Raw genomic sequence first — 25,136 nt, forward strand, 5'->3', positions numbered from 1 at the left:
GCAATAATATTGTTTAACAAGATTTTTGAATGACTACTTCATCTCTGTTCCTCAGTCAAGCAGTGAATTTCAAACACAGATTCAACCACAAAGACCAGGGATGTGTTCCAATGGCTCGCAAACAAGGACACCTATTGGTAGGAGAAAAATAAAATAAAATAGACATTGAATTTCCCTTTGAGCATGGTGAAGTTATTAATTAAACTGTGGATGGTGTATCAATGCACTCAGCCACTACAAAGAGCCAGCAGCATACCACCCTGCATCTCACTGCTGGCTTGCCTCTGAAGTCAACCAGGCTTAGTCCTGGTCAGTTCCTGGATGGGAGACCAGATGCTCTAGAAGTGGTGTTGGAGGTGTAGGCAGGAGGCACTAAAGTAAACGTTTGTGATGGAACATTTTATGTTTGTGGTTTTCTAATAACCAATTTCTGTGTTCATGCAAGTGACTGATTGAACGAATCCTCACCATTAGTATCTGCAATTTGGCAGTACGCCCAGAACCTTGTTTTGAGAAAGCGATATCTCAGTTTCAAGGTCTCAGCTTTGTCAAAAGAAGCCTTGTACTGGTCTGTCACATGCATGACCCAGTATTGGTCGGTCATATGAATGAAGCAAACGTTAATGATGAATGAATTATGAATGATGAATAAGCTAAATCATGCAAATATAACTTGTATATAAGAGAACTAACCGGACTGCCCCGGGTAGAGCTCCTGATTGACATGTGTACTTGGTGCATTGAGTTGGTAGGAACCTCTCCAGCATTCTGATAATAAAGAATGATTAATTTAAGATTGACTTTGAGTGTTCCTGTAAAGAATTTCCACAACAAAAGCAATTCACTTTTTGTCCTGAATAACAAAGTGTTATGTTTGGGGCAAATCCAAAACAACATATCACTTACAACCACTCTTCATATTTTCAAGCATGGTGGTGGTTGCATCATGTTAAAAGAAACGGAATAGAGCTAAGCACAGGAAAAATCCTAGAGGAAAACCTGGTTCAGTCTACTTTCCAACAGACACTAGACCCGTGATTACCCCTAACACAGGGTGTCTGAGGACACGATTCAATGACCTGCATTCAAGATCAACTGTACCTGTGACTACAGAGTGTTTTGATTGGTTTGTGGTTTGAGAATTGGGTCTAGTGCCAGAACTACACGCATACGCTAGACAGAAGTTATGTAATTAGAACGCATCCTGTTCCCTGTATTATGTCAACTTACATTTCCTGTTTTTCTTGTTGCACAAATTCAGATTTGGCCTCCAAGCAGTTGTTTTGATTAAAGTATATTGCTACAAGCAAAGTGCAATTATCATAATGTATGATTATAAAGCATTTAGCCTCTACAGCTGGGGTTCCCTAACTTTTTCACTCTTCCAGCATTGGGAAACATCCCGCACCTCCCCTGTGTGCACGTGCCATGTCTATTTCTGTGGACACAAGCACTGTTTATGATACAAACTGTTCACACCCCTCTTGTTGGTAGAGAGAATTTTGCAGGTTTAAAGCTTATTTTGTGCAATTCTACACATGTTGTCATGGGGTGCAAAGAAAACTTAGCAGTCTTAAAGCTAATTCTCTTGCAATTCTATACATTCGCCCATGTCTAATGTGTATTCATGTGATATTTCAGTGGATAAAAATTACAAAAATATCTATGCGCTAAAAAACCTAAATAAAGAAAGGTTAGCTGACATGGGCTAGTTGATCTGAACATTTCTGACAAGTTATAAATAGCTCTCTAAGATATGCAATGACTGACATGACAAGAGGAACTGATGATGCACTACCCAATTTTGAAATTACATCTTGTTCATTCTACTATTACAACTTTCAGTTTAAAGCCGGATTGAGTTCCTTTAAAAAATGTAACATTTTTTAATAATATACTTTTTTGTGGGGGGGACCCACGTGCCCCCCCTGCCGACCCCTCGCCCCACAGTTTGGGAACCACTTCTCTACAGTACCTGTTCTTCCCTTTTTGTCCCTGACGTGAAGATCTGCTCCTAATGTGAGGAGTGCTTTGATTGTGCCTGTGTGGCCCTCCTGAAAATATAAAATATCAGGCATGATATAATGCACACAATTTGCCTTTATGTACAGGATAGGCCTGATAACAGACGTTTACAGAATTGAGCTAACCTTGGCAGCGTAGTGCAGGGAGGTGAGCTGCATGTCAGTGGCTGTCTGGTTCACGTCCACCCCGAGGTCCCTCACAAGGAACTCTAGCGCCTCCTCCTGGGCTGTGACAGCAACCTGGTGCACGGCTGGGCCCCCAGGATGTCTGCTGCAGTCGGAGAGGCCTGTGTGACACACGAGAATGCAAGTATATGTAACAGTGTAGGTTCCGTCCCTCTCTTCGCCCCAACCTGGGCTCGAACCAGGGACCCTTGCACACATCAACAACTGACACCCCACGAAGCATCGTTGCACGCATCAACAACTGACACCCACCGAAGCATCGTTACCCATCGCGCCACAAAAGCCGCGGCTCTTGCAACGCAAGGGGCAACCCTACTTCAAGTCTCAGAGCGGGTGACTTCACCGATTGAAACGCTATTAGCGCGCACCACCGCTAACTAACTAGCCATTTCACATCGGTTACATATATACAGGTCAGTATCTTATTCAATGTCCAGGGGTACTGGAGTGGCTGAGGTGGATTCATTTTCTCAAGGGGAATATGGTGGAATTAAGTGAGGTACAGACAAGCTGGGGTTTTTTGGTGCAAATTTCAGTTATCTCAGATATGTTTTTATAGATGGAAATGTTATTTTCCCCCAGAGTCTCCAGTATACCTGATGCTTCTCCAGCAGTAGTTTGGCCACAGATATGTGTCCGTTCCTCACTGTGTCCATAAAGGGAGTGACCCCACAGCTGTCCCTGCCATCCGGAACATAACCACACCTGCAAACAGAGAAGTGAGGGTCAGTTAGCACTACACCCACACACACTTACACATGATCACATTAACACACAGAGCCTCAACACTGACACTCTAACATGCCTTCTCACAAGTATGTAAATCCTCTGCGACATATCCTAATTCATACCTCCTCTCACACACACACAAACATAGACAAACACACCTCTGTACCAAGATGCTGACCACTTCTTCACAGCCGTGCATTGTTGTTGGAACAGAGAATAGACAGAGAAAGGGTAATGAACCAGAAAAAAGTGATATTTTATGCATATTGTTCAAAATACCTTGGAATATGTTCAGACCTGTGACATGTCTGATTTGTTAGCACAGAGATTACCTGCAGTGTGCAGAGGAGTCCTCAGCTTCTTGCTCTCTGTCCTCCAGACTTCCAGGTTGGCCAGTAGGAGGTGCTGTATGACCGCTGGGTCTCCCTCCCTGCAGGTGATGTGGAAGGAGTTCCAGCCGTCCTTGTTCTTCAGCATGGGGTCAGCCTCGTGGGACAGTAGTTCCTGGATCATACCCAGGTTTCATACCCATGCCATCATCATCCTGAAAGTAGAGGTAGGTCACAATGGTGGATCAGAGTTGCACATAATTGTTTTTATTGTGCAATACATATACATTTGTTTGGACTCACCCTCCCACACCAATTTTGTGTAGTATTTAATGATTAGTTATGTTCATAGTAGTGTGTTGATAATGGTATACAATGCAGGCACGGTGTTATTACATGGAACTATTAAAACATTTCCTTCGAGCCGGATTTGAACCAGCGACCTAAGGATCTCAGCAGTTAGCCTCTACAGTCCTCCGCTCTACCAACTGAGCTATCGAAGGCAGACGTAAGCTGTGAGAAAAAGCAGGAGCGTATTCGTTAGTAAACATGGTAGCAAAACGTTTAGCAATTGAAAAAAAATGAGCCTCTCTTATTTGACAAATTCTGGTGGTCCTTCCCCGTTTCGGGCCGATTGCTTCCATTTGCGCTCTAATGAATATGACTCTGGTCATTCAATTAATAAATATGATAAATTGAAACCAGAACTTTAATTGAATCTTAGAACAACTTATTTGTTATTTATGACACACACACACACACACAAAGTCACCACTGTTGTTACTATTTATTATTAATATATACTTATGCTGCTATACCAAGTTACTTCTCACTTTGTTTATTCTATTGTGTACATCTCACAACGAGTTTTAGAACGTTTGTCTTCTACTTTATGTTATTTTCAGACATGGCATTTGATTTTTAATTGATAATGTACTGCATTGTTGAGGAGAGTTTGCGATTAAGCATTCATGCACATGACATGGGCCGACGAAAAAGATTTCCTTCGAGCCGGATTTGAACCAGCGACCTAAGGATTTCAGCATTTATCCTCTACAGTCCTCCGCTCTACCAACTGAGCTATCGAAGGGGGTTAAATCACTACGGAAAAAATGTGTTTTTCAATACATGCTGTCCTAATAGAGACTTGAAAATCTAAAACTTCTTTGCTCTTTGTTGTCTTAATGTTTGCACATGGCATGCGTGTTAATGTATGTCTCACCAATCAGCCTTTTTTAAGCAGTCTACTTTGGTTCCTTCAGTGAGCAGATAGCTCAAACACTCCCCCTGTCCCATGGACGCAGCTTCAAGCAGAGCTCTTTTGTAGTCGGTACTGTACAGCTCTATGTCCATCCCAATCTCTTTTACTAAAATTTGCACAATGTCGGGCGGCATAATGCAACAATGTATCACCCGATTTCCGAAATGTTTTTTGTTGAAAAAGTGTGCAGCAATGTCGCCAAGTAATTTTTTTAAGCGTGCACAATTCACCATTCTGGGTAAGCTTGATTAAATATGTCAATGTCTTCTCATCATCCATTGAACATATACATGTAATAAAGTTCACTATTTCACACAGTTTAAACTGCTAAAATAGCTTGATGCTGTATCTGATCAGAAGCTTGGGGATGCATGGTGACAAGTAGGTTAAATTGTTGGTCAACCAAAAGCCTACACATTTCAATTGAGTTCTACTGTACTTTTTACCTTAAAAACGAAAAAGATAGAAAATGTGAACTTCATACCTGACAATAATACGTAAAAGAAATGCACAACACTGTTCTACCATAGGCTATGGGCTAAAACAGCTTGTAGCATGTTCTGCAAAGAAATCGGTAATACTCTGATTGTCCAGTAGGCTTTGCAGAATTGTGCACTGGGGCTTGTAGTTTTTGATAGTCATTACTCTCAAAATAACTTCTTTTGAATGATGATGCATAGGTTGGGTTTATTGCATTTTATTGATTTAGACTTTGTAAATAACCTCTTCTTGCAATGGTAGTTGCCACAAATTATATAGGCCTATATAGTAAAGTTATTCAGTTGTAGGCCTATAGATCTACTTTTTCTTTTTACAATAGGCTAAAACATGTAAAGGTAAAATATAAAAAAAACATGCATCCAATGAGAAATAATTTAGGAAGCACAGTTTTTATTGTGGAGTGTAATGCAATCTCGGTAATTATCTACAAGAAGGCATGTGGCCCCCGCGGAGCTTTCCATGGGTGAACAAGATGAGGCACATCTGGAAAGAACTTCCTGAATATTTTTTTTTTTTGTCAAATTGAGTGGGTGAAGCAGTTTCTCTTTGTAGCATTTATTCAAGACCATGCGCAGAGACCGGTGGATACTTAACCGGTGAGAATAATTGTGGCACTTTTTCCCGGTAAGTTCATTTATTTTATGACACATTGTTGAATGAAGAGTTTTGCTTTGATAGTGTGCGTTGTTGTGCATAGCTTGCATTGCTCTAAAGCTAGAATAGGAGACACACCTTTTTAAGAACGTAATATTCATACATTTTTTAAATCATTATCATAATCTATGTGTGACGCATTGAGTAGATTGCTATAGGTTCAGCTGATATTTTTATTTATTTAATTTGTGCAATTGTTACATAAACCAATGTAATGCTACTGTATTTCCTAGGTTGGATATCCCAAATGTAGTTGCCCATAATGAAAAAAAACAACATATGCTTTCCATGTAAAAGGTGTGCAACATTGCAGCAACTAGACTACTTAGGAGCCTACTTGATGGTCCATTATCATAGTTGAGGTAGCCTGTGTGGTTATGAAGCCAGACTATGGTTGTATGGTTTTCTTTATGTGGCGGTAGCAGAGGCTGTGTAAAATAACAGTTGGCACTGACTTCTTTGACACCTTGAATGACGGTTCACTTTTGTGAAGAACTTTGCATTTCATTTAACAGAACAGACAGTAAAATATTTGTCTAAAGAGGATTCCCTAGTTCTTCTATATGTTTTGATGAACTCAATCCACAAATGAACACAATTCAAACTCTGTCACCCTTTTTTATGTTATTGTTGTATAAGAGCGGAAATTGGACAAGGGCGCAAAACACTTCACCTCATGGGTATTTTACAAACACTAAAAAACATTACCAAGTCATTTATACTGGCTCAATTTTGGATAGTGATGCTTTCTACGGAGGAGAACTTGCCCAGAAAATCTGTGTGCAGCATATGTGAAAAGTCTGAACTAATACACATACTAGTATTGCCATCTGACATCAATGGAGTGGTAGTATTTTCTCTGAAAATGGGCAGAAGAGTACAGTACAAAACTAGCTGAACTAGATTTTGTTTGATTATCCAGCGCCAAACAGAACACAGCTTGTGATGTCACTTTTATTGACTGTTTATAGAGTAGTTTACATCTCAACTCTCTACTGTTTACTTACACATTACATCCAAAAGAGACAGAGGGTGAGAGAGATGGAGAGACATCAGTGTCGAGAGAGTTAGAATTTAAGCAAAAGAAATAGAGGGATAGAAAGATAGCCTCCAGGGAGAGACAGACAAAAGCTTACTGAAAAATGCCACTAGGAAGGAAGCACCAAGAGTCTTTTCAAAACCAGATCCACATGCATGCTGAGCCATGTATGTCACAGAGAGAAACAGCACAGTATGTACTGTATACTACATTAGATATAACTGTATTAGCCAACACCTTGGGCTACAGTATAGTATACATTTACCATACTGATAAAGTAATATAGAGAGTGACCAGTTACAAAAGTCATGACATACAATTATCATGTTTGTACTGTTCATACCGTGTAGCGTATGTGATCATCATGACATAAACATGATAACGTTGCAGGATCTTTATTTCCATCAGCAAATGTTTCAGTGGCAACAGACTAGGGTGCAGGTAGCCTAGCGATTAGAGCATTGAGCCAGAGCCAGTAAACGAAAGGTTGCTAGTTCAAATCTCTGAGCTGACAAGGTGAAAAATTGGTCCATGTGTCGTTGAGCCAGGCACTTAACCCTAATTGCTCCAGGGGTGCTGGACAATGGTGACCCTGGCTGTGACCCCACTCTTCAAGGGTGTCTCAGGGGACATGAAATAGGACATTTTATATTATAAACCAGTTGGTCTCAACATTTATTTTTCTTAACTGTACCGCCAGTCACATTTCACTCTGCCCGAAGTACTCCGTCTTTTGCCCCCTCATCTGCAAACAATCATTAGGCCTATGTTCTTATGACTCTTCCTAAGTGCTTCCTGTGGATAGGCGAGGTACCCTGAGGGGTAATGGTAAACAACTCGGGCTCATGTGAAGCCCAATATTAAACTATTAGTGTTGGTTTGGAGGTATGTTTGTCAGAGGGGTTTTCCTGTATTTAACAGCTGTGGTGAGGACTGTGTCTGAGAGGACTGCCAGATCTTGTTCGGGAGCACCTCTGGGAAGGATGTATGTCTGTGAAGACACCCTTCTGGATCCTCAACTGTGCACCAATGCCAAAGAATATGGCAGTCCCTCCCTCGCTTACTCTTAGTCTATTTGTCTTCGTGTCTGTCTACCTTTGAATCTCACTGCTTTCTGCTTCTCGCTGTCTTTTCAGATGTGGCTGGAAGAAACATGAACAATGGCTCTTTTGAGGAAAAGTGAGTGACCACAGGATGTTGTAATAGCCCTTGCCTATACAAGTTTTTACATCATTACTTTTTCATATATATTCAATGAGTAATAAAACATGGTTGCATGTAAATAATGAGTTTTGCTCCACTCTTGTAAACGTGGTGGCTGTAGCAGGGATCAGTGTAGCCATGGTAAAGCACAACCCCCCCCCCCAGATTCCTCTGGAGTATACTTTGCCTCAGCTGAGTTGGAACGCTTCCAACAGCTCCATAAATTATGTTTGAGACTCTCTCTCTCTCTCTGTGTGTGTTGCCAATCCCAAAATGTTCCTCAACACTGATGAGGTAACCAGGAAAGTGAGCCCGTAAAAGAGTCCCATTTCATCATCTCAGTCCTCTGTTGTTCACATTCAATACATGATGCAACCATTAAAGGATTTTTAATTAGTGTCCACGACAGTTGTGCCTTGTTCTACACCCTTATTTTCTACAGTCTATACTTTACTTAGAAAGTTAACAGATGCCTTTACTCAAACCACACAAACTGTTGATTTTTGGCACCGACTACAGCTGGCAGCCTGGTTCTTTACATTTTCCAGAAGAGAAGCAATATTTTAATGACTGTTTAGTTATTGTTGAGGCAGACAGTTTAGGTCATCCAGGGGTGAATGTATCAGCACTCAGGTTGACTACAGCTGACACATGGTTGAGGTGTGTAGATAGGAAGAGAAGGACAGGTGTAACTATTTTATTAGTTAGAATTAGTCGTGGCACCTGGAGGATGAGTCGTAAAAAATGAGAGGTTTTGATAGGGTACAGAAGAGAGCCATGTTTGAGTATCTCAGTACTATGTGATCTGCCATGATTGGATACGAGGTGACCGCATTATAGTGGAAACTGTGCTTAAGTTGAACTGATCCAGTTTGGAAGGACTTCTGCTTCAGTTCCCTTGCATCTGACTTTATTGAATGGTCCCTTTCTCTCTCTGCTGTGTCACAGTAAACCATATCCTGCTCATGATGCTGGTTCTCATAGTGTGTCTACTCCTGCACAGTAAGCTGTTCAGAGGCCCGTCTCGGCCCAAACTCAAACGCACAGGTAATTCCCCCCAGCTTCTTTCTAACAGGTGAGAAAAGGTCCCACTCTAAAGACACGCTGACCTGAGAGCCAGGTGCATGCCACGGCAAGAGAAGGAAACTAGGACTTGGCAGGACTAGAACCTGCCAAGAACAGCAGTTGGCACGAGGCTATATGAATGCCTGTTGATTTAAAAATAAGAATTTCCTTTTCCGCTTATGGTATAGCTTTTAGGGGGCAAATTACTTTGCAATTGAAATAGTTGTAATAGATTTTAAAAATAGATGTGACTACTTTTGGTATTTGGTATTTTATTAGGATCCCCATTAGCTGTTACAAAGCAGCAGCTACTCTTCCTGGGGTCCACACAAAACATGAAACACAATACAGAACATCATTATACAAGAATAGCTCAAAGACAGAACTACATACATTTTTAAAAAGGCACACGTAGCCTACATATCAATGCATACACAAACTATCTAGGTCAAACTTGACCAAGCCCAAACTGGTTGAACTTCCCTCACAGAAACCAGGAAGGACCCAGAGCGTGCACCCAAAGTTCCTGTAGAGAAGGCTGCGGAGGGAGAGGATGACATCCCAGTGGTCATCTGTGCTGCGGAGGAACGAATGGGCGGTGCCATGGCAACCATCAACAGCATCTATAGCAACACAGATGCCAGCGTGTTCTTCTATATTGTCACTCTTCGTGATGCCATCAAGCTGACAAGGTGTTTCACACTAATCCCTCCCCTTCCACTGCTTGCTATGTAGCAATTTCAGTTCCTAGTTCCAACCCAGGATGTTTTAATTAATTGGTTATCTGAATTGTTTCAATAAAGGCCTAGAAAAGGATAACTGAGATGACTTTTGAATGGAGTGAGTTCAACGGTCATTATATTCCTTTGTCTTCATGTGTGTCTTCATAGACAGTACATAGAGAAGACCAAGCTGAAGGGAATCAAGTATAAGATTCTAGAGTTCAACCCCATGGTTCTGAAAGGGAAGGTGAAACCAGACTCCTCCCGACCAGACCTGCTGCATCCAGTGAGTACACACACACACACACACACACACACACACACACCCACACCCACACACATAGGAAGTAATTATAACCTAACCACAGTCACTGTCCCTAAAGTCCCTGCTTTGATTGTTTTGCAGCTGAACTTTGTGCGCTTTTACTTGCCGCTCCTTGATATCAGCCACAAGAGGGTGATCTACTTAGACGACGATGTAATTGTGCAAGGTACAGAAATGTGTCCTTTGCCATTCAGTCCAGTTTTGAGCTGTAGTTGAGATAAAAGGGGTGCCTGTATTTTCAGTATTTACATTCACTAATGACAGGTGACATCAAGGACCTGTACCATACCAAGTTGGAGAAAGGCCATGCTGCTGCCTTCGCCACAGACTGTGACCTGCCCTCTACCCATGAGATGGTGCGCAGCGTGGGCATGCAGGTCAGTGTCTTTTTTGCCACGAGAGGGTATTGTTTGCCAAAATAAGAGCAGAGGCACCTCTGTTACAATCAATCCCGGGTAAAGGACAATATGTTTTACTTATGTTTATCCTATACCCAGCCAAGAAGATAATCTCTAATTTTCTTTTGAAATAACTTGACAAGCGGTCTCATAGATGAATGCTGAGTAAACTATCAGTTTGTCTCCGATTCTCAATTCAAATCCCTTCCCTATTGACCCTGTCTCCCAGACAACGTACATGGGCTTCCTGGACTACAGGAAACAGGAAGTGAGAGACCTGGGGATCAACCCCAGCGACTGCTCCTTCAACCCTGGGGTGTTTGTGGCCGACATTGGAGAGTGGAAGAAACAGAAGATCACCAAACAGCTGGAGAACTGGATGCAGGAGAACTTAAAGTGAGTAGAGAAGTATGTTTGACCTGTGATCAGATCTTTCCACATAACCCCTAAACTGACCTGAACCCAGAAGAAATGAACCCTGCTGTCTATTATAATAATAATACATAGATATTCCTATGTAAGCTTACTATTACTTCTATTTCATTTGAATATCATGATTAGAGAAATTAAATAAAAAGTCTACTTTGTGATGCTCTCCTCCCCTCTTCCACTAGGAAAAACATATACAGCAGTGCCATGGCAGGGGGTGTGGCGACTCCTCCTATGCTGATCGTGTTCCATGACAAATACACAATCATCGATCCTCTGTGGCACGTCCGACACCTGGGTGAGAACGCCTCACCTTGATGACATCACCACACCTCGTACATAGCACAGCAGAACCATGTATAGAGACTTATGGCTCTGGTACACAGGCCTAGGTGTCATAATGTAGGATAGAGCCACTTCTAGAGGCTGATTTACTGTGTATTCTGTTTTCTTTTCCTATAGGCTGGAGCCCGGACGCCCGCTACTCTGAGACCTTCCTCCAGGGGGCACACCTGCTGCACTGGAACGGCCGCTTCAAGCCCTGGGACTACCCCTGTGTCCACCTGGACCTGTGGGAGAAGTGGTTCATCCCAGATCCCACCGGGAAATTCTCGTTGGTACGGCCCGAGGGCAAAATCTGAGGTGTGTTTAACAGATGGTTGTGTAGGGGGGATGTCTGGCATTTCAGACTGTGAATAGAGGCTGTGAACAGTAAATATTGTGGAGGTCTCTTTCTGATAACTCCTATTGCTGTTTTAACATCTTTTGCGATGGTATTTCTTTGAAGGTTCCTATCAAACCGTCTTCAAGAACTCCACGCCAGACATGTACAGAAACAAGCTGTATCAAAAATGTATGTGAAGGTTGTGAGATGAGTGAGCATAATTGTATTGATTGTTTTGAAACTCAGCAATGTGATCTCTTTAAAGCTTTTTCCTGAATAAAACGCTGGAGATTTTACTGTGGAAAGTCTGAATTGGCTGACTACGGGCTAAAAAAGAACAGAAATGACAGGTAAAAAGACACCACAGGTGAGAGATTACCTTTCCGGAAACATTTAATGGTTCTCGTGACAGGAAGTCAGCACTCCATAATCGGCTCGGTTAAATATTAACAAATTAACAGTCATGTAGGAATGTAGAAAACAAAACTATAATAAACAGAAGCTCCTAAAATCCAAACACCCACCCACTCATTTTCAGCAGAGAAGATGGACCTAGTTCCAGTCAAAGCTCTGCCCCCCCAGTTCACTCCCTCACCCTCACCTCCCACCCCCCTCGCTCAGTCCGTCTCACAGCTCATCCCTTCCTGTGGCTCCCTGGAAAGAGCAAAGTGAAAAACACATCCGTACATGAAGCAAGAAGGACCATCACTATCCATTGCATGTCTTACTAACATTACTAACACTATTTTCCCCAGTTCTGTGCTAGACTCCCCTCCAATCTTACCGAATCTTCATCTTCCTCATCTGCTTTAAGCTCCTCCTCAGGCTCCTCCTCAGGCTCCTCCTCAGGCTGTGACAGGTAAGGAAGTTAAGATAAGCGAAGATATACCAGAAAAAGTAACACGCGGATATACCTTAGCATCTCCTTGTGCACATTCCTCATCCCAAAATCTGCTCTGTTTACTAGTAAATTCTTGTATACAGAATCCAGCCATGATGTACTGCATTATAACACACTTTGCATTGGCAGTGTTTATTATATTGGTAAAGTAGCAGTAAGTATCAGATCCTGTTTGCACGTGGGTAATATTAGTTATATTGAGCGTACCTCTTCATTGAGGTCCACGTTCATGCTGAGTCGGAGCATGCGTTCTATCCGGTCTCCATAGGCCTTGGTGTCAGCCAGCTGGTAGCCTGACCGTAGTGTGGCCGTCTCAAACAGCACCACAGCCAGGTCTGAGGCCGTCTGGTCCTCTGCATTATCCTGAGGTCAGGAGGAGAATTTGCTACGGTTAGGAACCTATGATTCATTTGCGTAAATTTGAAATGGAAGGGCGTATGCCCGGTAAAGTAATTTGTGTTGAATTATAAATGGTACTCACGTTTATTCTCTTCAACATTTCTTTAATCAAAGGGTGTTTGGGGTTTATCTCTAGTGTTTTCTTCTGGCTTGCATAATAACTGGACAACATAAATAAAAAAAAGTGTCAAAACATGGTATTAAGCAGAAACTACGTCAACACCCTCTAGGACTTGAGCCACTACGAGTTCTTGTGAGTGATGTCTTATCCCACAGAACATATACTGAACATTGGGTCAAAATGGTTTCACATTGCTCACTTTGTTGATATGTCTTTTCCTGTCTGGTAGGCCTGTGCCTTCATGATCCTCTCCATGTTACCGGACCAGCCGTACTGGCTGGCTACCAGGGCACAGGGAGAGTTGGTCAGCCTCTGGGACAGCACAGCTTTCTCGATCTGCAGACAGATCAAAGATTCAGCTTTTCAAAGCTTTTTCAACACCTGAGCAAACATTTTCAAACAGAGGAGATGCCATCTGACCAGAGTCCATCCAATAACAATGCACATTCCCATTGAGAAGACCCCTAACCTTGTCCTTCAGGGCGCTGTCCTTCATCCAGGTGGTGAGAGGTTCATACTCCTTCTCCAGGCCCTCCCTCTTCTCCTTGGTCTTGTCGCTCTCGTCAAACTTGACGCCCTCCTTGGCCACGTTCTGGAAGCGCTTGCCGTCGAACTCCGGTAGGGCCTGGATACAGTACTCATCCACAGGCTCTGTCAGGTAGACGACCTCGTAACCCCTTTTCAACAGCTTCTCCACGAAGGGAGACGACTCGGCCTGACGGAAAAGATGGAGGGGAAGCTCAGGGCACGATACAGCAAACATTTGATGTAGGAAGGAAGCTACTATAATATTTTACAGATCCTGACTCTTCATTACAGGGTTTCTAACTTTTGGGGCGGCAGGTAGCCTAGTGGTTAGAGCGTTGGACTAGTAACAGAAATGTTGCTGGATCGAATCCCCGAGCTGACAAGGTAAAAATCTGTCGTTCTGCCCCTGAACAAGGCAGTTAACCCACTGTTCCCCGGTAGGCCATCATTGTAAATAAGAATGTTCTTAACTGACTTGCCTAGTAAAATAAAAGGTTAAATTAAAAATAAAAACTCCGCTATTAAGGTCTACATTTCCAACATACATATCCTACTCAAAGGTCACCATTTTCGATCACAAAACAGTGCTCTCATCCAGACCCTCACCTCTTTTCTGCTGGTCCCAGCCATGAAGTAGATCTTGTCCTGTTTCTCCTTCATCCTCTCTACGTACTGTTCCAGGCTGGCCAGCACCGTGTCGCTGTTGGAGGTCTGGAAACGCAGCAGCTTGGCCAGACGGGTCCGGTTGGAGTGGTCCTCGATCACACCCAGCTTGATGTTGGTGCCAAACTCCTTCCAGAACTTCTCGTTGTACTGCTCCTCTGCGATCTTCTTGATCATGTCCAGGGTCTTGCGCACCAGCTTCTTGCGAATGACCTGGCCGAAGAAGAGGCATGTTTAAGTGTGCTGTTAGCAGTGTCATGACGTTGGCCTCTTTGAGTACAAGGAGGACAGTTGACCCCCTCCCCCAACCTACCTTCCCCCACCCAGGCCCTGTGTGAAAGGGTTGTAAAAACTCTAAGAGGAGAATCTCTTGCCACATGGCCCATAGAGAGACACAGGAAATTCTTCCAACTCACAGAATTGGGGAACCGAGTGACATTTGTGTTCTGGAGAAGGTATGGAAGATTGGTGAAGAATCCAGCTACGAACTGGTCCGCTTGGTACAATTTTGTGATACTCAGAAGAGACAATATAGCCATATTACCATAAAACGGTTTATATAATAGCCTCAGCGATGAGACTTGCATCCACATGGTTGTATAAAATGTATTAATAAGGATAAAGCTATTTGTAATACATTGAGATGCTATGTACTGATGTTAATGTGATAAGCTTGGTACAGAAATACAATTCTAACTCAGTCATCGGCACGCCCCCAGGGACACAGACAGGACCAGGCGTCATTTGACAAGCCTGTTCTATGGTCACTATAAAACTATACCCTGATTTACTTTAACAGACCCGGCCTCCACTCCATTGCGAGTTGGCCAATAGGTTTGACCATCCAAGTACTCTATTGAAAGTGAACTATACCACGTGGTTAACTTTTAGACTATCGATAATGACAGAATAAGAACAAGTCTTTGATATAATTTACTTAGCTGCAGACTAATAATTAATATCATTGAACGCGAAGACCAACGAAACATCCATTCTATGACGACATTAATGAATGTCGCTTTGAAAGATCCATTCTAACCGAGAGAGAGAGAGAGAACTCTCCAACCGAACGACGCTTCAACAAGGATCCCGACGACACACTGAGCGTAAATATATATTGATTGCAATTGTTCTCAAATGAGTGAGCGTTCATGTGCAAAGGATTAGCATGTCAATTGTTAATATTAATGAACTGTGTACCTCCTCAGCTGAACATTTTATGACCCATTGTTCTACAAGACACGAGCCATGCCTGTTAGCCACTATGGCACATTACTCTACCAATTCTTTGTGATGATAATTACTGTTGTTTGTATACTTTATGTGAATTACTTAGTTTAGTAAATAAATGATTTTAAGACAATTGATGTATGGATGATTTTAGTAAAGACTGGGTTCGTGCAGATACAACAATTTACGACGTTTGGAATGAGACTGGACGCGAGGTAAAATACACCATTTAAACCAGAAGATAATCGGCCTATACTATAATAGAATATAATATATATAATATAGGAAAGTTATATTAGGAAAATTATAACTTTAATCTGAATATTTTCCTTGGTGCCCCGATCTCCTAGTTAATTACAATTAATCGATGAATCAGTTTGATCGCGTGATAATAATTACAGGGAGTTAATTGATAAACATGTCTTCAGTTTAATGGTACCCCAAAGACACGACAGCAGAGTGGTTGAGTGAAGAGTGTTGACCAAGGTGGGTTTCCTTGTTAGAGTGAATTGAAAGCAAGCCTCACCTTGAGAAGTTTGTGTTGCTGGAGAGTTTCTCTTGAGACGTTCAGAGGAAGGTCATCGGAGTCAACCTGATGGAACAGACAAGAAATTTAAAGATGCAATATGCAAAAATCGCTTGCCATTTCCTGGGTGCTAAAATTCTAATATTGTGTAGAGAATTACTGTACCATGTAAACTTCTGAGAAATATATTTTCCATAACTAAAAATATTGTATTTTCAGCTGTTTGAAGCTGGTATACAAAACCGAAAGACGTAAATACAAAACGTAACGGGAAGCATAGAAATAGCACACAAACCAGATCTACCGCTTCTTAGACTTGCTTTCAATGAGAATTAGAGCTCTATAACTCACTTTTCTATGTGAATTTGTACAAATTGCAGCTTTAACATTCAATCAATCCTCAGTGGGTGCACTTAAATAGCCTGGGTACCAGTCTGATTAGCTAACATTTTACTCCTTGTACCCCCAGTCATATGCCAATGTTTAGCATGACAGGAGTGGCAAGGAGTGGAATGATGGCTAAACATACAGGTATCCAGACTTAACCCTAAGGAATAATACTTACCATTCCTTTCACGAAGTTCAAGTACTTAGGCATCATGTCATGGAAGTCATCAGTGATGTAAACTCTACGCACAAAGAGCTGAGAGAGATGGAAGATTATTACTGACAGAAAACTATTACGACACATCAATACTGCACTGAGAACCGCTTGTATGCCAATCCATAGTTGCTTTGTAACCAATCATTGCTGTGTACCTTAATGAAGTCGTTCTTCTTAGAACCGTACTCATCGAAGAGTCCCCGGGGAGCTGCGGCAGGCACAAAGAGGATGGACTTGAAGGTGACCTCCCCCTCTGCTGTGAAGTGGATGTGGGAGATGGGCTCATCTGTGTCCTGCAAGAACAGAATGGGAAGTTATTTACATAGACAACCTCCATCTGTCATTAAACCAGTTGCCTGGCAACTGAAGCTTTGCCTGACAAGACAACTTCAGTTCATTTCCAGTCAGATGAGTCATATCTGTCCTAAGATCACCCTTTGAGAAACGGTGTCTGCTAAATCTAAGTGGACATATAGACTGTGTAACCACTAAATGGATTAGTGTCTGCTAGGAGAGCGAGTCTGAATAAACTGTAGACAGACACCCACCCTGGAGAAGGTCTTGTAGAAGGCCTTGTACTCGTCCTCCTCCACCTCCTTGGCAGGCCTCTGCCAGATGGGCTTGATGTCATTCATCAGCTCCCAGTCCCACACTGTCTTCTCCACCTGAGGTGGAGAAAGGAGAAAGGACAGTCTTTAAAACTGAAAGATGCACTTCCATTGAGATTCGCTTTGATGGGATCCGTTGCTGCTACAGACAGTAGTTAGTCTTTGAAACAACGTTTTACCTTCTTCATCTTTGGCTTGTCCTCCTCCTCCTCCACCTCAACCTCATCGTGGTCTTCATCCTTATCTGCTTCTGTCTCATCAATAGGCTCCTCTACAGTCTCAGTCTTGCTACTCCATACGTAGATGGGGAAGTTGATGAACTGGGAGTATTTCTTCACAAGGTTCTTGATGGTCTCCAGCTCCAAGTAGTCTGTTGCCTCCTCCTTCATCACCAAACTAGGGGAGAAAAGAATCCACTGCAGTGAAGAGCCAGTCAGGGCTTAATGTTAGTCATTACAGTTGTGAACCTTTCAAACGTAACTAGATTCCTCTGGCTGCGCCGCCTGAGCGAGACTACGGGCTTCTTGGCCTTAAAGGCACAGTAATGAAACAAATTTTCATTACTGTGAAATTCAATTTGGAGCACTTATTAGTTCAGCTTTGGTTTGACATTTGTGTCTCTGCTTAATTTAGACAGTCTTGACTACATTTTCCACAGCCAGTAATGCCAAAAAAGTCTGAACAAATGAGGCAATAACTACATCATAACATGTATTATTGTTACGAGGGTTTACATTGCTAAACAACTAACCATACTCTACTTCATCATAGACTATTAACAGAGCTGTCCATATCCAGCCTAAAATTGCCATAGTAAGTACAAATCATCCACCTACACTAATGATAATGCTAGATTGACTGAATGGTTGCTACTTGCTGGCAGTTGCCTTGCTGACTCACGTGATGGTGGTGCCCCTGCCGAGGGTGTCCCCGCGGGGGTCCTCGATGACGGAGAACTCGTTGGAGTCAGACTCCCATATGTGCTGCGTGCCATTGTTGTGCTTTGTGGTTACGATCACCTTGTCAGCCACCAAGAACGCAGAGTAGAAGCCCACGCCAAACTGACCAATCAGCTCAGAGGTTGACTGGCCCTCGGTCTGCATCTCTGTCATCTTGTTGAGGAACTCGCTGGTGCCGGACTTGGCGATGGTGCCGAGGTTCCTGACCAGGTCTTCTTTGGTCATGCCGATGCCGGTATCGGTGATGTGAAGCATGTTCTTCTCCTTGTCAGCCTGGAGGTGAGGAGAAACAAAACAGTGAAATGTTATATTGGGTTTTGGATTACTTTGCATTGTACTTGACAGACTTAGTTTTATTACTATTAAAGTTTCAAACTATCTATGCACATTTAGAATAAAAGAAAAGAAAACCAAGTGTGTACAGTATTTATTATTCATTTGCATGTACTCAAAGGGAAAGCGCACAATGTCCTGCCGCAGGTGTTGAAAGTCTTGATGTCCCTTTTTGCAATGCAAAAACTAAGATGTAAATTTAGAGATGTTATCCTAACAACTCTCTCGGTCTCAGGTTTCACTCTAGATAGCTCAGTGAAGGGTTGCTAATTAGCCTACAGTCAGAGGACATGAAAGGGTGGGTCACAGAAAGCTAACGCTTTTTTAAAGGTAACTTAACGTACCTTGATTTTCACTGTCAGCTCCTCATTACCAGTGAGTGCCTCATCATTGGTCAGGGACAGCAGCCGGATCTTATCCAGGGCATCGGAAGCGTTGGAGATCAGTTCCCTCAGGAAGATCTGGACACAGACAAAAAGAAACATCACCAAATGATACAATTGTATTTATTTTTATTAAAACAACAATACAAAGACAATACGAATGGCCGCTCCCATCAGTGGGTGCTCTCGTCAGTTGGTGTGCTCGTCCCCACCTACCCCGAGACACAGGCAGGGCGAAGCCCCACCCCCAAATTACATTCCTAACTGTCTCGAGCCTTATTCAATTACCTCACTGAACCTCTCAGGTTTATGTAATGATAGATCGCCAGAAGGACTCGTTGTGAATTCATTTCTAATTAAACAAATGACTAAATATTGCTTAATGAGAGTAAAAAATATTTATTGTATTACCCTATTATTTCTGTAAGTGTAAACGTTCAAAGCTCCATTGTCTACAGATCACCAGAGCAGACACTAACCTCTTTGTTCTTGTACAAGGAGTTGATGATGAGCTTCATCATCCTGTTCACCTCGGCCTTGAAGACATGCTTTTCTGATTTCTCACGGATTTCCTTTACCTGCGCTGCGTTCAGGCCATCAAGCTGGATAGCCTCCTCTTCCCTGGAAAAACAGAAGAGTAATCAGAGATCAGCACAAACAAGGTAGATAGACTCAAGATTTCCCCAAAGGGAATATTTATAGAGGCCTCATCTGTGTGACTGGTAATAGGGAAAACCCTAAAATGTTGTGTTGCTCTCTAATGAACTGAAGAATGAGCAGGTGTACTTCTACAGGCTTAATACAAACGGGTGTCAAGCCAAAAATAAAATAGTATATCAACAAATCTCAATAGGGGTTTTATCTTTGACTGAAAATAGCAAGCCGAAAGGAGAGGAGGTAAGTGGTTTCCATGGTTCATGTAAGGTCAGTATAAAGGGTTATGTTTTGGAAAAGAGGGAGGAAGTGGAAGTCTATAATGGGGTGCTATTGTCACCAGTTAGCCTCAAGACTTACTGCATGACAGAACACTCTTCTTTACTGAAATATTTAAACACACTTACCTCTGGACTACCTCGTCATCTGTCCGGGAGCCGTCTCTACTTTTGCCCAAGTCCTCCTCCACTGTCCCATCAACGTCAACCTCATCCTCCGCTCTGACAGAACCTGTAGATAAAATTAAACATAGATCTGAGGGTTTAAACAAAAACCTGTACCCAGTAAAAATACAACTCTTTTGTATTAACTTAAATTGACCCATGTCATGTGACAGAAACTACTGGGCCATAAATTCACTACAGAGGGTCTAAGTTCATCTGGTAGCTAGTCTTCCCCTCTATCCGTAAGCATAACAGTCACAATACTACATCTCATTGACTCCTTCCATAGAGGTCATGACACTTTTCCGTCTCAGAACGGACCGATACTGTACTAAAACTGATAAGCTCCCGGAAAAAAGTTCACCTTCACTGCTGATAAAGATTTGATAGCTTTGCTGTTTCCATCTCTATACCCACATAGCAAACTGATTGCACTGTCCAAAGCAAACAGACTATTGTATGGGTAGTTGGCAGTGATGTAAAGTACTTAAGTAAAAATACTACTTAAGTCGTTTTTGGGGTAACTTTATACTTTTACTTCACTGATTTCCTAAAGAAATTGTACTTTTTCCTCCATACATTTTTCCTCTTCACCCAAAAGTACTAGTTACATTTTCAATGCTTAGCAGGAGAGGAAAATGGTCTAATTCACACACTTGAAAAACATCCCTGATCATCCCTACTGCCTCTGATCTGGCAGACTCACTAAACACATGCTTCGTTTGTAAATTATGGGTTGGATTGTTCACCTGGATATCAGTAAATAAAAAAAAACAAGAAAATGGTGCTGTCTGCTTTGCTTAATATAAGGAATTTGAAATGATTGCCACTTTTGATACTTAAGTTTATTTAAAACCAAATACTTAAACTTTTCCTCAAGTAGGATTTAACTGGGTGACGTTCACTTTTTCCTGAGTCATTTTCTATTAAGGTATCTTTACTTTTACTCAAGTTGACAATTTTGTACTTTTTCCACCACTGGTAGTTAGTTGTTGATAACTGGTACAATTGCAGTATAACTGTGTGGGATTACGGTGTTTAAAATCCTGCTTCTGTTTGGTTGGTGTGGTTGTGGAAACAGAGGTGTTCGGTATGACAGTGTCAAGATGGACAAAAATGTAAAGTAAAAATCCGAATAACGTGATCATAAAGCAAAACAACCATAACGTCCAGATATGAATGAAAAAAATAAGCATTAGACATATCAATGTTACAGTGTGGCTCCTCAGGATTCAGATGAAGAGAAAGTACCAGAAGCTGCAAATCAGTCCTGTCTTCTACAATGTTACCCCATTTGACACACTCATCGGTCAACAAAACAATGCACTGCAATCAAAAGATGGCATTTTAACACATTTACTGCTGCTTATACTGCAATCATAAGAAAACGTCATGAAATGTCAAGTAACAGCAAATAAATTGAAATTATATTATGCAATTTATAACTCATACTTACTGAAAGCTAGAAGAGCACAAAAGACGCCTATTGTCCACATTCGGTTCATTTTAATAGAAACAAATATCAATCTAGTCCTAGTTCCGTATTTTACTATATTGTACTTTATTCCTACACCCCGGCATAGGTTTGAAACGGTGTGCGTCCGTGGTTGTTGACGCCTTTATCTGATCCCCCCTTTGGAGGCGGTGGATTGATGAAGTGGACCTATACCTGCTCCCCACGCACAACAATAACCAATGGTGGAAGCTTTCGCCGCTTCAATCTTCCAATCGTAGTATTACATGTCCGATTGTACATGTTCAAAGCGTGGCTAGTTTCCATTGGCCGAATTACACGTTAAACAATGATTTTGTTATCATAAAAAGCGATATACTCATGTCTGATACATTGCAACACGTAATTGAAAATAGATACATTCGTCAGCACTGTTGAAACATTGTTTTGTACATTTACAGTGTAACAATTTATGATAGGCTGATCCGGAAGCCCATACGGTCACCTTGGCTGCCACTGTTGCTATGGCTTGTCATTCACAACATCTCAGCGAAATAACAGGCACGCGATGACGTCGAGGCTGTACTATAACGATCTTGCCCCCCAGACTACCTACAAATATGCTTAAAGTTTGCCAAATGCATATATTTTGCAAGGAAAAAAAGTCAACTCTACAGAGCCATTCAGATTTAATTTGTAACGTGAGCCATTTTAATCGGGATTTGGCAACCATCTCTGGGACAAACTCATGGCCACTAGTACAGGTATCGAAAATGTATGGAATTTTGTTTGTCAACTATTGTCCATTCGCACGTTGTGGCATACTGTTTGTGTGTGTGTCCAGGTGCTTGCGTGTGCATCTCTGCTTTGATTTATGAAATTAGTCTATTTGGAATAGCTACTGTAATCATCTATTTCAAATGCCAGCATTCACTTGCTTGTGCAATTGTCACAGGTTGTAGACCTCAACACAACATATTTGGTGTGGAATAGACCCTCCCCTTTCTTTTTCATGTGATCAGAGTTTTTTCCCATTCCTCACATTGAATCCATGCCGGTGACTCGGTTGCAGACACTACCAACCCACCTCTCAACTGCTAACAACATTTAGCTGCTGGTCTACATTCAATTCAACTCCTTCTCCCTCATCGTCAGTCTCACAATGATTGACAGTTTCAACTCCTCCACCTGTAACTCTTCCAACTTCAACTGCACCTCTGGAATCCCTGATTCCACAACTGGCACCATGATCAGTGGAGTGGTCCTGGCTCTCTGCTATCTTCTGGGCATAAGATAGCTGTGATCAGCTGTTGGCATCTGTACAGATACAACTTGAGTATGAAACTGTTCTTGAGCCTGTCGTGTCAGATATTCTGAGCCTGCTAATATGTGTTCCGCTATTGGTCTTTGCAATACTCTTCAGCTGGGACTTGGGCAACAGTCTCTGCAAGCTCTTTGTCGTTGTTGCCTCCTGCTGTACATTCTCCAGCCTGCTGACCATCCTGTTGATGAGTGTCCAGCGCTACTACCAAGTTCTGCACCCCATTGCTGGGCCAGGTGGCGTGGGGCAGTGGTGGTTGTTTCTCATACTGTGGGGTGTTGGGGTTGTAATATCTTCACCGTTCCTGACAGTCAACATGTGAGGCTGAGAACAGCCTCACACAGGTTAGTTAGACCCACCACCCACCATGATGCAAAGTAAAACTTAACTGCTGACATGCAAAATATTTCGGGACTATATCAACAGAGGACTAATTTAAAAAAATACCATAATTGGAGTGGATTTTCCCTTTAAATCCTAGCCTCTATGCTAAGACTTTACTTTAACACTGTAATTGCTCTAGTAATACCATTTCATGTTCTTAGTGTATAGACTTTCACTCAATTATGAAAGGCTTTCATACAGCCTGCTGAAATGATCGCTCTGCTTCCCAATTTCCTGTCATTTCAGGCTAGTGAGCAGGACAGAAACGGGGAGAGTGTGATGTTACTGCTGACAGTGCGGCAGACTTTGGCTGAGCTCTATGGAGACGGACCAGCACAGAGAGGCAGAGACATACTGTAGATCAGCTCTGAAGACCGCCCAGACTCTCATCATTACCTGCCTTGAGAGACATGAGAGAATCACTGTTGGAAAGGGTATCTGTCCAGAGAGTTGGGGCAATATGGGTCTCAGGTTTTTAAATAAGCAACCTGATTATGTATTTTTTTCATTCACAACGTAAGTAAATGCTTTTGGTGTGCTGAAATGATATGTATTTCTTTTTTCACCCCTATCAGGTCAGTTGTTTTGTGTACTCTGCCAGCTGCTGTTTGCAGATGTCCGAACCATCGAGGCCTCTCAGATACTCAGTGACATCATCAATATGGGACACCACAAACTCCACCTGTGTGCTGACGCCACTGTATCACTGCTCTGTGGGATACACAGGTGTGTATTAAATAGCATAAATAGGTATAGTCTCATGTGTGACGTTTCTATACTTCATAGGTTCAGCTACAGGTGTTTCTATGTCTTTTGCTGTTTGTTAGCCCTAAGCCCACGTGAATGACTTTTGATACTGTATGTCTCAATTTAGGCTAGCTAATATTAATGTGATGATAAAAAAAAAATGTGTATGTGACAGACTCGGCCTGCAAGACCCACATGGTGCTGAGAAGCACCTCCAGGTTGCCTTGGAAGACCAGGAGGCGCTGGTATGGTAGAGAGCACCCTCTAGTGGTGGAGGAGTGCCTGGCAGACATCTTGGCCGACACCTGCGCTGACACAGCAGGGTGAGACTACTTCTCTTCTAGTGTTCTTCTGGTTCCTCTTCTTCGTCATTAATTGTGTCCTCTGTCGTCTCCTCAGTAGTTTCTTGTCTGTCATTGTTCTCCCTCTTCTCTCTCTTCCTCCTCCCATCCCCTCCTCAGTAGTTAACTCAGTCAGTGACAGTATATGAATGTTACAGTGTGGTGAAGAGTGACATGCTCAGGTTCAGGCAGAGGCTAGCAGTGGAGCTGTATCGACACACGGTGCACGTCAAAGACCAGGACATGAAGCGTTGTTCCCCACATCGCCACGTCTTCAGGCGAAGGCATGCAGCCTCGCAGGCACCTTGGTCAAACTTGGTAATTATTTCATTTTTTCAAACAGAAGCACCACAACTCTCAATCATTCTTACACTTTTTTTTTCTAGACTGTTAGCAACTACACAGAGTGTAATATGTTTAGCTTGTGTATGTCATGGCAGGCAGGCAGATATTTCATGGCTCCGGTAAGACAGAGAGTAGAGAGGCTGTTGAACTGCTGCAGAGAGCTCTGGACCTGTACATCTGCTTCCTGGGGTCTGATCACACACTGACCAGGGACTTACAACAGTAAGCCGCCTTTAGCTCCTACACAATTTAAAATGCTAACATTTTCTTCTTGCATTTTCATAGGATCTAAGAGAAAGTTACAGGTCATTGGACCTAAAGGAGTTGACCTTTGTCCAGGAGACCTCTGACCACTTGGGTCTTCAGGTCCAGACCCCTCTCCCACCTCTCCACTAGGAGACTAAGCAGTGGGACCAGACCCAACACAGCCGCACCCCTCCACTCCCACCTGGCCTGGTACAGGGGCACCACACACACCCCTCTGGACCTCTCCGTAAACAGATCCCTGTCAGCCCCGTCCAACAAGTCCCGCAATACACAGCCAGAACTGAAACCAGAACTAGTGGAGTACCAGAACTACAACAACAGACAGAACCGACTGTCTTCTTCTCCTAGGCCCTGGTCTGCCTTCCAGACCCCACAGAGTTTGGGCCACAGAGTGACA

At 42.5% G+C, this 25,136-nt stretch overlaps 2 protein-coding genes, 2 non-coding genes and 1 pseudogene across 5 annotated transcripts; 1 reads left to right on the forward strand and 4 right to left on the reverse strand.

Moving 5' to 3' along the window:
• Positions 1–1,432: 1,432 nt before the first annotated feature.
• On the reverse strand, positions 1,433–4,783 carry LOC106609335 (ankyrin repeat domain-containing protein 16-like; annotated as a pseudogene).
• On the reverse strand, positions 3,684–3,771 carry trnay-gua (transfer RNA tyrosine (anticodon GUA)). The gene is given in 2 exon segments: positions 3,684–3,719; positions 3,735–3,771. It is a non-coding gene; the product is annotated as a tRNA-Tyr (tRNA).
• On the reverse strand, positions 4,271–4,358 carry trnay-gua (transfer RNA tyrosine (anticodon GUA)). The gene is given in 2 exon segments: positions 4,271–4,306; positions 4,322–4,358. It is a non-coding gene; the product is annotated as a tRNA-Tyr (tRNA).
• A 746-nt stretch (positions 4,784–5,529) lies between the features above and the next one.
• On the forward strand, positions 5,530–11,823 carry glt8d2 (glycosyltransferase 8 domain containing 2). Of its 2 annotated transcripts, XM_014208113.2 has the most exons (11): positions 5,530–5,654; positions 7,860–7,902; positions 8,875–8,973; positions 9,482–9,683; positions 9,882–9,999; positions 10,120–10,204; positions 10,303–10,415; positions 10,666–10,832; positions 11,051–11,163; positions 11,328–11,507; positions 11,653–11,823. In XM_014208113.2, exons 2-10 carry the CDS (start codon positions 7,884–7,886, stop codon positions 11,504–11,506), a joined length of 1,095 nt encoding a protein of 364 aa, XP_014063588.1. In that variant the 5' UTR covers positions 5,530–5,654; positions 7,860–7,883; the 3' UTR covers position 11,507; positions 11,653–11,823. The 2 variants fall into 2 exon arrangements, with proteins under 2 accessions (XP_014063588.1, XP_014063587.1); XM_014208112.2 differs by having other exon boundaries at positions 11,328–11,823.
• Positions 11,824–11,904: 81 nt separating this feature from the next.
• On the reverse strand, positions 11,905–21,574 carry hsp90b1 (heat shock protein 90, beta (grp94), member 1). Its single transcript, XM_014208111.2, has 17 exons — positions 21,338–21,574; positions 19,846–19,948; positions 19,264–19,405; positions 18,746–18,862; positions 18,010–18,341; positions 17,289–17,505; positions 17,050–17,166; positions 16,657–16,794; positions 16,463–16,540; positions 15,898–15,963; positions 14,085–14,354; positions 13,420–13,665; positions 13,150–13,286; positions 12,912–12,990; positions 12,638–12,793; positions 12,314–12,379; positions 11,905–12,183 (listed from the first exon to the last, which is right to left on the reverse strand). The coding sequence occupies exons 1-17, from the start codon at positions 21,384–21,386 to the stop codon at positions 12,157–12,159; spliced, it is 2,340 nt and encodes a 779-aa protein (XP_014063586.1). The 5' UTR covers positions 21,387–21,574; the 3' UTR covers positions 11,905–12,156.
• Positions 21,575–25,136: the final 3,562 nt, after the last annotated feature.

Source organism: Salmo salar, chromosome ssa07 (assembly GCF_905237065.1).
Source record: "Salmo salar chromosome ssa07, Ssal_v3.1, whole genome shotgun sequence".
Lineage (NCBI taxonomy): Eukaryota > Metazoa > Chordata > Actinopteri > Salmoniformes > Salmonidae > Salmo > Salmo salar.